Below are 14717 nucleotides of genomic sequence, written 5' to 3'. Positions count from 1 at the left end.
GCTGCTATGGGGAACCGTATCCAGGCTTCCTGCTGCCACAGCAAGGGCACGAAAGGAGATTTCCCGACACGGCCGCGGCCACGGCGCCGCAGCCCGTCCCGTTTGGCTCCCCTAGGCTCCAAGGGAGCGGGAGGCACGGGCAGCTCCGGGGGTTGTGCTCGTTCCATACAAATCCAGGGAGAGAAATGGAGCAGGGGCTGCGAGCCTAAGAGTGCGCAGAGCTGGGGCTGCCCTGAAAGGAGGTTTGTAGCCAGGTGGGGTTCTGCCTTTTCTCCCAAGTAACAAGTGACAGGACGAGAGGACATGCTCTCCAGCTGATGTCCAGGTTCAGGCTGGACATCAGGAAGAATTTCTTCATAGAAAGGGTGCTCAGGCATTAGAACGACATGCCCAGGGAAGTGGTGGAGTCACCGTCTCTGGAAGCATTTAAGGAAAGACTGGATGTGGCACTCAGTGCCATGGTCGAGTTGACAGGGTGGTGTTTGGTCACAAGTTGGACTTGATGGTCTCAGAAGACCTTCCCAACTAAATTCATTCTGGGACTCTGGATGCAAGCTGTGCATGGCTGAGGGAAATTCCTCTTCCTACACATAGTAGCCAGTAACCACTGACTACTGCTCCAGGCTCTGGCTCAGCTGTAACACTCTGAGTCTGGTTGTTTTCTGAGAGCACCTGAACTAGCACAGAAGCCCCAACACTGGGGATCTCTGGGGCACCCCCAGGGCAGCAAGGCAGGGACAGCCACAGCCCACACACAGCTCTGCTGCTGAACCAGCACTCCTGGTTTGTTTGGGTCCAATGGCTTTCAGCACAGTGTTAACTTTTTACTTCTATTCATTTCCTCAGTGCAGGAAATCAAGTGAACAAGCACAGGTGGTGACGCCCATAATCCCATGGCGAGACCTTGCCATGGATTACCACCTCCCAGCCTCCCAGCACAGGACGGCAGCCCTGTCCCTCCTGCACAGAGCCCTGCCTCAGTGTGCTGTCCCACAAGCGGGTTCTGTCACCCAGTGTGCAAGAAGCCGATCCACACATGGAGCTGAGGTATTTCGCAGAACCACCAAGCCATTCAGATTGGAAAAGACCTCCAAGGTCATTCAGTCCAACCCATGACAACTAGACCATGGCACTGAGTACCACATCCAGTCTTTCCTTAAACACCTCTAGGGAAGGTGACTCCACCATTGCCCTGGGCAGTCCATTTCGATGTCTAATCACCCTTTCTGTGAGGAAATTCTTCCAAATGTATAAGCTGAACCTTTCCTGACACAGTTGAGGCTATATCCTCTTGTCCTGTTGCTAATTGCCTGGGAGAAGAGGCTAACCCCTGCCTTTCTACAGCCTCCTTTCAGGTGGTTGTACAGAGTGCTAAGGTCACCCCTGAGCCTCCTTCTTCCAGGCTAAACACCCTCAGCTCCCTCAGCTGCTCCTCACCAGACTTGTGCTCCAGACCCTTCACCAGCTCCATTGACCTTCTCCAGACACATTCCAGCACCTCAATGTCTGTATTGAAGTGAGGGGCTCAGAACAGCACACAGGGCTCGAGGTGTGGCCTCACTTGTGCCAAGTACAGAGGGATGATCACTTCCCTAATCCTGCCGGCCACTCCAAGATCATTAAGTTCCACCACTGACCAAACACCACTGTGACAACTAGACCAAAGCTAACTAGTATGTCCAGCTGTTCCCAGAACACCTCTGGGACAATGGCTCCACCACCTCCCTGGGGAGCTTTTTCCACTGCCTGACCACCCTTTCTATGAAGAAATGCAGAGGCAGGCACTGGCTTTCTGGATTCATCACCCACTGCCCATCTCTGCACTGATACAAAATAAGCAAATATGAAGACTGTGTGTGGATGTGCCTGACGTGCACGTGGAGGCAGAACCCAACTGATGGGACAAACAGAGGGTATTGTGCTGACCCTGCCAGGGCAGGGCAGGGCAGGATTCCAGAGTTGGAAGACAGTATTAAGCTGTGCCAGGGGAGGTTTAGGTTGAACATCAGGAGTAATTTCTCCACAGAAAGAATGGTCAGGCATTGGAACAGGCTGCCCGGGGCTGGTGGTGCAGGAGGTATCCGAGGAAAGACTGAATGTGGCACTCAGTGCCATGTTCTAGCTGACAGAGTGGCATTCGGTCAGAGGTTGGCCTGGATGACCGCAGCGGTGTTTTCCAGTCTCATTCACTCTGTGACTCCGTGATTTTGGGGAACCACAGCCATCCCAGCACACACAGCAAGGCCGCGCAACACGCCCAGGGCGGGCAACCCGAGTTCTGCGCATGCGCCACCGGCCGCGCTGGCGGCTGCCGCACCCGCGGCTCCCCATTGGCCTGCGCGCTGCCCGCCGGTGCGGCCCAATGGCAGCGCTCGTTGTTGAGGGGTGGCGGGAAGAAGGCGTTGCCGAGGCCCCGCCCTTTCCTTTCGCCGCCGCCTGGCCTCGCGCGCGCACGTCCCAGGCCGCCGTCCCGCGCCGCCGCCGCCGCCCAGGTGAGCGCGCGCCGCGCCCCCCTCCGCGGCAGTGGTGCCGTCCGGCCCCCCCCGCGCCAGCCGCCGCCGCCGCGCGGGGCTCGGGCCGGATCACTCGGGGCGGGGGGGGGGGGGAGGGTAGGAGGGGAGGACGGCGGCCATGTGCTCTCCCGGCCTGCGCCCGGGCCGGGACGGGTGGAGGGACGGGCCGGGCTGAGCTGACGCCGGAGGGACAATGCCGCGCTGCCCCTTCGTTATCTCTTCGGGACGCGGCCTGGCGGGCGCGGGTGCTCTGGAAGCGGAGCCAAAGGATTGTGGCTCGGAGGGAGAAGGGATGAGCGCCTCCGAGCGTACGGAGCTCGGCCGTGCCGGAACTCTGCTCTCCTGTCTCGCAGGATGCGTTACGTCGCAGCTTATCTGCTCGCCGTGCTCGGGGGCAACGAGTCCCCCACGTCCAAGGACTTGAAAAAGATCCTCGACAGCGTCGGCATCGAGACGGACGATGAACGCATGAACAAGGTGGCGTTGCCTCTTAATTCCAGATGTCCCAGCCAGTACCACACACTGGAGCTGTTTCCTTTGCTTCAGTGTTCCCGTTGCCTCCTATTGGTCTGCTCTTATGCTATTCAGACATTTGCTGACCCTTAGCAGTGTGATTTCTAATCTCTGCGGAGCCCATCATAAGTTTTTACAACTTTTGTTGAAAGTCTGGCTTTCTTATTCAATGCCTCTGCAAAGATACTGAATGTATTCAATGCCTCTGCAAAGGTCTCTGTCAGTTGTTACTGACTTCTGGTAGTTCAGTCTAATTATCTTCACTGAGGTGATGGCTGCATATAAGGATGCACTGAAAATGTTCTGACATCGTGTATAGCCTGCACTGAAGGTTCACTTCTTATTTTTGGTCAGTATGGAGTCAGAGCTAACACTTTTGAAGGCCTGATGCTCAGTAATACATTCTTTGCTGTGCTGCAAAGGAGCATTTGTTTCCTCACTAAGAAATATAGGTTAATCCTAACATGGAGATTAAAGGTATTTGAGGATAATGTGTAGGGAGATTTTAGAAATTATTATGAAAGTGGTTGTGTTGAAAAACAGACTTCTAAAGATTATCTTCATTAGAATGTTTCTTGTGATATAATAGATCTTCAACATTGTGGCCCTAAAAATCATTGGTGATGGAAAAAAAACCAAAACAAACCAATAAAATGATCTTATCACTTGTCACATACTTCTATGTGAAGTGTTTCCAGAGATGTAAAGGTATAAAAGAAACTATTTTCCCAGTATTTTTACCATAAACCCAGCGAGACAGTGGGTTGGTTGAGCTGACAGCATCCTTACAATGATTTGGATTGTTGGTCTGAACTCATGATGCTCCTGTTTAAGTGCCAGGTCTTTTGGTTTTGGTTCCTTTAGGTTTAATACCTTAATAAATTAATTGCTTTCTCTGATCCTCCAATATTGGGAAAGCTGTTATGGAATTTGTTTTGGTCATAATTAATTTTTGGATTGTCTGTATCTTAAGCCTGTGTAAATCTAGTGAAGTCTTAGAAGCACCTTTCTCCTGGATGGAGCAGTCATGCAGGCACATAATTTCACACATCCCATGCTCTGTATAAGCAGAAGGTACCTGTTAAAAAGCTCTTGGCTGAAGTCCTTTAGCTTTGGCCACTGACTCCTGATACCTGAAACTCACCAGTAAGTTCTGGAGCAGTGTTTTTAAGTGCTTGCTTTAGCAGTTTTGGGGTTTTTGTTTTGCTTTTGTCATCCTTAGTTATACAACAATGGTCCTAAAATTAAAGTTGGAACTCTGTGTTCCAGGGCAAGGATACAGTAGCTTGGATTTTAACATTTGGTACAGCTAGGAATGGGACCTTGTGGTTTTGGGTCCAGAACCCAGTGCTTCAGAGCCTCCCCGGGGCCATTAAGCAAGAAATGTAAACAGTCCCTCAGCGACTTACACTGTTGGTGGGGCTTCCTAATTGGTTGCACATCTCTGTATCCTTTTTTTCAAGGTCACTGGATTAATTATGAATTCAGTAACAGATTTCATGAAAATGCTTAAAGTATTAAGGACTTAGCTGAAATTTTCATGTCAGTGCTCTATTCCTGGCACTGAGAAGTAAGGAATTTTGGGGCTAAATATGCAGCTTATTCTTATGCTGTTTGGAAACTCTAACATTCTAAATTTAACTTACAGGTTATTAGTGAGCTGAATGGAAAAAATATTGAAGATGTAATTGCCCAGGGTAAGTAGAGTCTTCAAGTGACCCAGGTAATTTCCTGTTACTTTGATAGCCTAGATCTGAGAGTATGGAACTGCTGCCAAGTCACAGACTCTCTGTTCAGCATCATGGATCACAGCTGAATTGAGTGGGATCAGGTCCATTCTAATTCCCTGCAGGTCAGTGCCAGTACCTGCTGGGTTTCGCTTGTGGACCACATTAAACTGGAGAACTGAAGCATGTATGAGCTTACTGGTAGTCTGCTCATGATGGAGTTTTCTGGACATGTTGATAAGAGACTGAGCTGTCCTTCGGGGTCTCTGGGAGATGTTTTGTGTTTTACCCAGTTGTGTGCACCAGTGATGTAAAGCATGAGGAAAGGCAGTTGGCATTGGGGTGAAGCTCCACCCTCTGCAATGAGCACAAGCCTCTCCAGTGCACATCTCTTATAGAGCTCTCAGAGTTCAGCATTTCCTTCTCCCTGAGACAGAACTCCGAGGGCCGATTTCCATAGAAATTTGTGTTCTTACTGAGGCTGGAACTTTTTACATTAATTGACTGGGTCATAGGGCTGAAGTAAAGCAGGGCTGGGGTAGTGCAAAGGTTTCTGATTAATGAATTTTTATTTTTTGTAAGTCTATAGGCACAAGGGAATATGCAGGCATTTTTGTTTAAAGGTAGCCAGGACTTTGCCTGGCCTTGCTGTCAGGCGTAGGCACTGGACATTTCTATCCATGTGGTTTGAAAGACCTAAGAGAGCTATTATACTTGTGGTTACAACACACTTATGCTGTCTCTTTCTGTAATACTTTAAATAAATTGTCTCTTAGAACATACATGCATATGAAACATGTTTGTTTACTTTGCTAGTTTAATTAGATCTTGAAGTAACAGGGAATTATTTAGAAACTGATTCTCAGAAACTGGAATACAGACAAACATAGTGTGTACGTGACCTTTGAATGCCAAGGGAGCCTTGGTATGTGAAAGGCAAGAGGCCAGAGAACTAGCTGGCTTTCCAAATACAAGCAGAAATCAGAAATCTCAAAGGAGATGCAATAGGGTTCATAGGGTGCTGAGGAATTTGTTTATAATACTGTACTCTTTGCCATAAATAAATCAATCTTTCCCTTTCTCTCCTCTAAGTGTGATCCAGTTATGCCCTCAGAGTACTCTTTACCCTTAAAGGGGGAAAAAAAGGAGCAGGGGAAGCCAGTGTTGCCATTATGTTACTCTTGAGGTACATTATCACTTCCTGGGCTGCTGTGCTGTATTCAGAGAACAATGTAGGTGTGTGAAATTGGATGTGCTTGCTGCTATTCTTATAACAGCTTTTGGAAAAAAGACAGGGACTTTGCAAACAGAAGAAAACTTACTAATAATATGCTGCCAGTGTTTGTGGGTTAAGCTTTTCTGAATCTTAAAATTCCTGAGTGTTTTTCACAGAACAGTTTGTATTTATCATCGATGCAGCCTCTTGTTCCTTTCAGCAGATAGTGACAGGTTCAGTCCATGAGACGGGATCTGTTTTTTCCTGCACTCTTCAATTTCCTCTAAGTTCTGTGCCTGGGGTGAGCATGTAAATAAATACCTTCTCTTGTGTCCCATTCAGGCAATGGAAAACTTGCCAGCATGCCGGCTGGGGGAGCCGTGGCAGTCTCTGCTGGAGGGGGCTCTGCTGCTCCTGCCGCAGCTGCTGCCCCTGCTGCCGGTGAGTGTGGGTGGAAAGGCGTGGCTCCAGGGCAACTCCTTTTGTCACTGGTAACAGCTTAACAACTGAGTCAACAGTTCAGGGCTTCTCCACTTCAGCAGTTCAGTAGGTGATGGAATTGTCAGCTGAACAGTTACTTTTCCTTTGGACAGTCAGAAGCATTTGCTCTTTGTCTGTCTTAGGATTGGTCTTGCTTAAAACAGAGAATCCAAGAGACTTGGTGGTGTAAAGTGCATTCCTGCAACAGTAGTGTCTGTATCTGTTCAGTGTTACTTGGTTGCTGAAAGGGAATGAGATGAACCCTGGAGGCTCCAATACCAGTAGGCAGGGGAGCTGAGAACGCCAAAAGTTGTGTCTTCAAAATCTGTGGTGCAATGTTAATACTAGCTATTCACTTGGTCTTTTTTTTTTTCAGCTGAGGAGAAGAAAGAAGAGAAGAAGGAGGAATCAGAAGAATCTGATGATGACATGGGATTCGGCCTCTTTGATTAATTATTTGTTATAGAGAAGTTATTAAATTCTTTGTTTTAAATGTTTTTGTGTTTATTATTATTACCATGCAAGTGCTCTTGGATTCAGCTATTCTTGAAATTGCTCTGAGACAGCTTTGATTTTTATCTCTGTCTGCAATAGGTTTGTGAATTTTCTGACAGGCTGTAGGACTCAGCTCTGAGAGTACTGAGAAAGTGGCAAAACTTGTGTGAACCTGGATGCTTGTTTTGACACTGCTGTTTCTTAAACAGTGTGTGGAAACTGAATCTTCCTGACGTTAGCCTTCTCCATTCTATTTTGCTCTCGGTTACTCAGTGAAGAAGCTCTTCTATTCAGCAATAAAAGGACTTTGGTTTCCAGAATCTGTTTATTCAATTCCAAAATGTGAAACTGAATGAACAGCAGGCCTGAATTAGGCCAGAAACATAATTTTAGAGCTAATTATAATAATTTGGTTTTTAAATATTTAAAAGCACCAATTTCATTTCTGTCAGATTTCCAAGATCTAGGGACAACACTGATAAAATGGTTGACTAGGATTTCCTGTCACATCCATATGCTTAACAGTTTAACCAGAAAAAAAAAAAAAAACAAAAACAAACAAACAAACAAAAAAAAACCCTTAACTGCATCCTGCTGTCATAGGACATAGATCAATGCAGAGGTGCCCTTCATGTGGAATGGCTGTTCTGGGCTATCAGGACATAAATTGTACCTTGATCTGAACATAGAATCATGAGAATGGTATTTCTGGAGAACTGAAATATATTTGGCATGCCAAGAAGAACGTATCAACTTGAGAGGAAGGAAAATTTTGCTTTATTTATCAAGTGTCTATAAGACAGTGTTTTAGAAGGCAACGTGGTTTCTTGTGGAAATCCTCATCTGTCAGTGTAGGTAGAGTACAAATTGCATGTGTGGTGATCTTCCCATTATAAAGTCTGCGCAGGTAGAGTCAAAAAGATATCCCTGCAGAGAGTGTACTGAGTATCTTTTCTAGTGTAGTTGTTTTTGGGGAAAAGCAATCGCTGATACAGCTGTGTTCATATGAGTCATTGGACAAAGCATGGCAAGTACTTCTGGGAGTAGAGATGGTGAAATTCAAGTAGGAAAACCTATTTTATCTCTCTGGTGTACTGAGAAAACAATCAATACTTCACAGCAAAGCAAAAGAGCAGTTGGAAGTTAGAGCCTCAAAATGGCCATGATTTAAGCAACTAACCCTTACTGGCCTTCTCTCCCTGGAGCCAGAAAATGTGCAGGAAGTAACAGTGCCAATACCTTTCATCTACTTAGTCTCTTAAGTGCCAGCCTGGTGATCTGGTAGTAAGGGAAACCATTCATTGTTCACCATAGTTCGCTGTCAGACCTGTTAAAGACAGTGGTTCAGCCATGGGAGCATGGGGGCTCTTGCTTTTTTGTTGGTGATTTCTCCATTTTAGGTCACTGAAGAATAGTGGCTTTTGGATGTTGTTTTACTGAGAGGTGCCTCCCTCCTCCCCAGTAGTGCTTTGCTTTGCTGCTTCAAGAGCACCATCAGTGTTTACACAGGAAGGGATTGCCCTGGCACACCACTTAGTAGGGTTTTTCCATACACAAAGGAATTCTTTTGAATGGCACTGAGCTATTCCATGAGTTTGCTGTACCCAGGCTCATGGGATGAAACAAACCTGTAGTGCCAGTTGCTGGCTACTGTGATGAGGGCAGGAGTATAACTGCATCTAGACTAACTTATTTTTTTCATCCTGTTTTTCTCATCTTCTTTATATGACCTTTGAACCTTGAATTATGGGCCTGATCCTGCAGTGGCTGTACTCTTACAACCTTTAAAGTCCTTTGCGAAAGTGCATGATTTTCATTGTCAGTTAACCTGCGCTGAGAAAAAGGACAGCTCATTGATAAACTGTTCTGAGAAAAAACTTCTGGGGGCAGCTCAGGGAAAGCACTGAAAATAGAGCTCTCGTTACAGTGCCACTGTAGTGGAGTCAATGTAACATTACCACCTCATAGGTTTTTCTTGAGAAGGTCAGGGCATGGCTCGGCTCTCCTCCAAGATTTCACATACATTTTGCAGAATATGCTAAAAACTCTGCATAGTGAACATTCATTCTGAATACAAAATCAAACTTACTAAGTTTAGTCCTCCCTTTACCTATTTATGAAACTGTTGCCACCTTATGGCTTTGTACATGAGCAGTGATGTGCCTGGGCGCTTATTGCATGCTTTTTTGGTGCTCTGCATGGAGTTCACTCTGTTCCTCTGATATCAATGAGCTTCAGCTGTGAAGGAGATGGGATCCCTGCTTCTGCTCTGGTGTCACTGTTCTGAATTTTCAAGTCTCTGTGATGCCCTTTCAGATTTCTCAAAGACAAGGATACTGGTGGGGTGGGTGCATTGTATTCCATGATTCTCTGAGAGGACGCTAGTGCCTGCTAAGACTTAGACTTGTGACCTAGTCCGTCCCACTTACAGAATCAAGTTTAGCTAGAGATTTTTCCTGATTTTTTCATGAAAGATGGACTCAAGGGCATTGAAGAGAATGGGAGAAATAGTCTTGTGCCTGGAGATTACACTAGTAACTGATCATTACCAAATTGACAGCAGGGGAGAGTGATTTAGTCATAGGCTTGACATTGAAATGTGCAGGCTTTCCTCACTGGTACACAAATGCTGTGCTGTCTCAAATCAGCTCTCACTGAAAATCATTCCTTACAAGCACCATGGACCAGGGAGAGGGATGAGGTATCTCCACTACTTGGAAAGCAGGGAGAATGTCCTGGACACTACTGTAAAGCAATAAGCAATGGCCCCCTGGGGCCACTCTCAACTGGTTTCACTCTTACTACCAAGGCCCAGTTTTGCAAGCTGCTATATGCAGGCAGGCCTGCTGAACTCAGTAGGTTCGACTTACGTAGGTGCAGAGATGTCTGTAGTACCTTTCCTAGAAGAAAAATTCAGTCCCAAAAGAGCAAGACTGCTCCTCTGCCTCAGGACATGCTCCTATGAAGCAAGTGCCAAGAGTCTGCCATAGAATGACCTGATGTACACAAACATCACAGGTAAGAAAAAGACATTTAACTCTGGTTTTCCAATGATGTTGCAAGCACTAGGGTTGAACTTCATGACTGGTGTGCTTTTCTTGCTCACTATGGACAACAATACTAAAGTAGCATTCTGAAATCAATATTGTAACAGGCTGCCTTTCATTTTCCCTTGAATTCCCAATGACTGCCGAAACACAATGTCTTGCCTGAAAAAGCAGAGATTGTTAGCCTGTATGTTATTATCTTGTAGGTACTAACAGCTCACCGTTCATTAGACTAGAAAATAAATATAACAAGAAGAGATTGCATGTGAAACTGTCTCCGTGGCATCTCAGCTTGTAGGGGCACAAGTGGATTTGAAGAGTTTCAGTTGGAGTTTGACACACAGGAAAAGCTGCCTTAGTAAATCTTGCTGATCTGGCTTACTGCTGCATTGTGAGCAATAGCAGAACTGTAGCACTTTCTTAATGGGGGGAAAGAGATTAGTTTTGAGGGTTAATTTATTTTTGAGAAAAGCACACTTGTTTGTCAGCTTGCTAGTGCCAGTGCCAAGGCAGTATTCCACAAGAGATTAGCGTTCACATGGTTAATTTAATCGACCTGTTTCAACAGGGCAGCATTAACTTCCTCAAATAAGTAACCTTGAGGGCCAAGGCAGAGTGATGTAAACAACTCAGGATGAGATTGCTGTTGGGAAATCAAGTGAAACTAACTCCAGCATTGTCGCAGCATTGTTGTTTCTATTTTCCAGGCACGCTAGGAACATTAAGGCTTGTGAAATGCTGGAAAAAGAGGGAGCAGTGCTGGCTCCAGAATGAAGATGTTCTTGTGGTTACAAGTATTTGGGAGGTATCAGCAGACAAGGTTCAGTGATCAGTTTTGCCACAGACTTCTGCTCAAGTCACAGCCCAGTGACCAGTTCTTCTGTGGAATAATCCCTGTTCTGGAAAAGGGGAGACACAATGTTTCCCTTGGGGTTGACTACATGAAAATACCTTTCTGTGTCACCTGAAGCATAGGGTGGAAGCTCCATGATGGCCTTGGTGTTAAGGGCCTGTAAGAGAGTCATGGCTCTGTTGTGCCAGGGCTCCCCTCTCCAGGTGGAGATGAGGTCTGACAAGGGTTACTTAACCACACCAAATGCATGGGAGATGAAGGAAATTACAAAAGCAACTAGAGGTATGAGAGGAAGGGAGAAAAGGGTATGGGGAGAGAATTAAGGTAAGATGGTGGGCTTGGGGGCAGGATCTGAAAGAAAGATAAAGCTGTGTTCTTGCCTGTCTGATGAAAGCAAAGGGCAAACACTTAATGAAAAAGTGCTCTGTCTGTAGAGTATGATGTATAACTTGAACTCAAATATTGGACTTATGCAAGGGTTACCTGCTGAATTTAGCTTCCGTCACATGACTGTGAGGCAGTAGACTGAGGCATTAAACAGCTGTTCTTGCAACCTGGTGGCCACTCTTTAGGGAGGGTATTAGTCTCCCTCGTATAATTTGAAAGGATGTTTGGAGTGGAAGGAACAGGAAGAGGGACCGCTTGGATGACCTCCACTAGCATAAATGGTGAAAGAGTTGTTAAGTACACATTTAACACTATCCTAAGTGAGAAACTTCTGACCAGTAATAAGAAAACTAATTCTAATTACTTTATGCCAAGATTAATGAAGTAGTTTTTTAAACTTTGGCGGAAAGTGCTTTTTGCCCTATGTTGGTTCCATTAAAAATGTATGCTTTTTGTTTTGTATCCCTCAAATCTCCCTCCTGCTCATCTTGCTTCCTAGCTTTGAGTAGAGCAGCTCATTCTCTTGCTATGCTGATCTTTTTGATGTCTCTGTAAACTTTCATACTTACCTAATAATTTGGATGACTGTAGTCTGTATTGTTTATGGCAAGGGGATCTTTACAGCTTCTGAAATCTATTTTGATGATCAACTAGCACTGCCCTCTCACCCAGCACTGCTCTGTGGTGACTTTGTGCAAAGTACTGCTGAAAATCACAGTTGTCCTGACTAAATGTAAGCATTTTGGTGAACTTAGAGGCATGTGGAGAAAAAAGTGTTGAGAAAAGGTAAGCAACTGTGTGTATTTTGGTGATTAGTATACAACAGTTTACAACTTTCTCATGAAGAGAAGAGGCAGACACTGATCGTTTCTCTCTGGTGACCAGTGACAGGACTGGAGAGAATGGCCTGAAACTGTCAGGGCAGGTTTAGGTTGGATATCAGAAAAAGGTTCTTACCCCGGAGGGTGGATGAGGACTGGAACAGGTTCCCCAGGGAAGTGGTCACAACACAAGCCTTAACAAGAGTTTAAGAAGTGTTTGGACAATACTCTTGGGCACATGGTGTGATTCTTGGGGACGTCCTGTGCAGGTCCAGGAGCCGGACTTGATTTGTTTAGTTTTGAAGGGGGACAGGAAGATTACCTTTTTCCCAGTTCTTGCCCTGTTGCTGTGACAAGACGTGCCTCAGCTTTTTGTGAAACGGGAAAGCTTTACCTGTTCTCTCACGCTTCTTGCCCGATCCCTGAAAAACAGAGGAAACCCCGAGGACTTGGAGCAGACGCTAAGAATCAGGATGTTCCGTGAGGGAAGGACAGCCTGCTGTCCCGGGACAGGGAGAGGCAGCTCTCGCTCCGAGAAGCTGGCACGGCTGCCGTGGCCGGGCGGCAGTGTCCCCTCCCTCAGCGGCCCCGGGCCGGAGCGGGGTTCACCGGAGGAAGGGTTGGCGGGGGGCCGGGCGGTCCCGCCCCGCCGGGGCTGCCGAGGGGCGGCGGCCATGCCGGGGGCGGAGCCTCGGCGTATAAAAGTGGGAGCCGGCGGCGCTCTGCTAGCGGCGAACCTGCCGTGTTCTGAGTTCGCGTTCTCGGCAGCGCAGCGCTTCCCGGCTGTTCTGCCCATCCCGCCCGTCCCGAGGCGCTGCGGGAAGAGACCCGCGGCTTCACTGCTCCTCCGCGGCTGCTGCTGCTTCCCTGCAGCAGCCTCCGCCCCAGCGGGGCGCGGAGGCCATGTTCCCGCTGGACTCCACCTGGAATATCTCCTTCGCCGGCTGCGGCTTCCTGGGGGTGTACCACGTCGGCGTGGCCAGCTGCCTGCAGGAACATGCCCCGTTCCTGGTCGCCAACGCCAAGAAGGTGTACGGCGCCTCGGCCGGGGCGCTCACCGCCACCGCCCTCGTCAGCGGCGCCTGCCTCGGTAAGCGCGGGCCGAGCCCGGCGCTCCTTCGCCTCTTCCCTTCGTTACTGCTGATTTGTTAATTGGAGCAGCAGCCAGGGGATGTGGGTGTATATATGTATGTGCATGTAAATAGCGCTGCGCCCGCCTGCTCCCGAAGTGCGAGCGGCGCTTTGTTTTTAAGGCCTTTCCCCCGGCCCGGCCCCTGGCGGGTGGCTGAGGTCAGGGAGGCCCCGGTGGTGGGAAGGCAGCGCAGGGTCCTGTTCTGACACCCGCCCGCACAGACGTGCATAGCTGCGCTCCGTTTGTGGGTTTGCCTTGCTTGGGAGTAGCTCTGCTGGGGTCTGGGTGAGGAGAGGGGCCTCTCGCCGTGTGGGCACTGGCCTCTGTGGCTGTGAACGGGAGGTGAAGCGGCTGGAGATGGAGACGTGGGGTTTGCGTGTGCACGTGGGAGCCGGGCAGCATCTCTGAGTAGCACAGCCTTCAGTCTGCATGTTTATTTCTGGAAGAGTGTTATTCCTTGGGATCTTGCCTTTTGCAAGAGCTAGATCTCCAGTTATCTAGATTTTTATCTCTGTTTTCAAGTTATAGAATAACCTCAAAATGTTATCTCTGAAGCAAGCACACAATGTATGTTGTGTGTCTCTATGCCTGGGGAACAGCTGAAAAAAATGGTCTGTGGTGCCTCCTGGCTTTTTTGTCATTTTACATATGGGAGGGAGCTAACGAGCACGTGTTAGATTCTGTACTTGGAAGCTTTTACGTTGAGGATAACAAATGCAGAAAAGTTTCTTAAGCTTGAAAAGGGATTGTGGTGTGAGACAATCAGTTATATTTATTTCATCTCAGAGAATTATGAGCCTCTCCTAGAGCTAAGGGCAGCCAGAGCTGTTTATTGCTTGAAGTTCTCTCGCCTTGACAGGTGTTTTTCCACGACACTCCATTTTGAGATGTAGCCTCATGCAGCAAAAGTTAGCATTTTCTGTGTAGTTAGGTTTGAAGTTTCCCTTCCTGAGCATTTTGCTTACAGAAATGGCCGGTGAAGTACAACCGTAACTTTTGGAGCTCTTAACAGCTGTTCAGACGCCAGTCTGAGATCTTGAAGCCTGTAGTGATGCCTTGGTGCCAACTTTTACTGTGGGCAAGGGATAATAATCCCTAATTCCTTCTTGTATAGGGGTCAATTTGCAGGTAGCTGCCAGGGATTTAGTTGTTTAATTGCTGTTGCTTCTGTTGAAGAGGTGACTCCCCAGTTAGTTCCCTAACCGGGTGATCCCTCTGCCACTCGAAAGCGTGGCACAAGTGTGAGACAGGCAGACGGTAGTGCTCAAATCCTTTGCCTTGCTCAGATGCCTTATTAAGTGCTGAGGAATCCTGTTATCATGTTTACTTTGTCCTGGTTATTTATATGACCAGAGGATCCATGGTGTGCCAGGCACTGCCCTGGGAGAAGCATCCAGCCTGATAGCTTTCTGTGAATCAGAATAGGTTTCCCCACTCTCTGTGAGGTACAGTGGGAGTGTAAGAGGACTGGATTAGGGGCCACCTTCTGGGAAGCATTCACCTACTTCCTGAAGAAGGGCAAACCATGCTCTT

At 47.5% G+C, this 14717-nt stretch overlaps 2 protein-coding genes and 1 non-coding gene across 4 annotated transcripts in view; all 3 read left to right on the top strand.

The window, feature by feature from the left end:
* The first annotated feature begins 2333 nt into the window (after positions 1 to 2333).
* RPLP2 (ribosomal protein lateral stalk subunit P2) lies at positions 2334 to 6942 on the top strand. Its single transcript, XM_030274029.4, has 5 exons — positions 2334 to 2492; positions 2867 to 2990; positions 4675 to 4723; positions 6312 to 6410; positions 6826 to 6942. Exons 2-5 carry the CDS (start codon positions 2868 to 2870, stop codon positions 6900 to 6902), a joined length of 348 nt encoding a protein of 115 aa, XP_030129889.1. The 5' UTR covers positions 2334 to 2492; position 2867; the 3' UTR covers positions 6903 to 6942.
* Positions 4856 to 4988, top strand: LOC115495691 (small nucleolar RNA SNORA52). Its single transcript, XR_003960993.3, has one exon. It is a non-coding gene; the product is annotated as a small nucleolar RNA SNORA52 (small nucleolar RNA).
* Positions 6943 to 9928: 2986 nt separating the features above from the next.
* The window catches only part of PNPLA2 (patatin like domain 2, triacylglycerol lipase), a 31853-nt gene continuing 27064 nt past the window's right edge, over positions 9929 to 14717 (top strand). Inside the window, exon 1 of one of the 2 annotated variants that reach the window (XM_072929351.1) lies at positions 9929 to 9962. In XM_072929351.1, the coding sequence (XP_072785452.1) occupies positions 9944 to 9962 (19 nt within the window). In that variant the 5' untranslated portion in view covers positions 9929 to 9943. 2 annotated transcript variants of the gene reach the window in all.

Source organism: Taeniopygia guttata, chromosome 5, assembly GCF_048771995.1.
Source record: "Taeniopygia guttata chromosome 5, bTaeGut7.mat, whole genome shotgun sequence".
Lineage (NCBI taxonomy): Eukaryota > Metazoa > Chordata > Aves > Passeriformes > Estrildidae > Taeniopygia > Taeniopygia guttata.
This window is presented reverse-complemented; position numbering and strand designations above follow the sequence as displayed.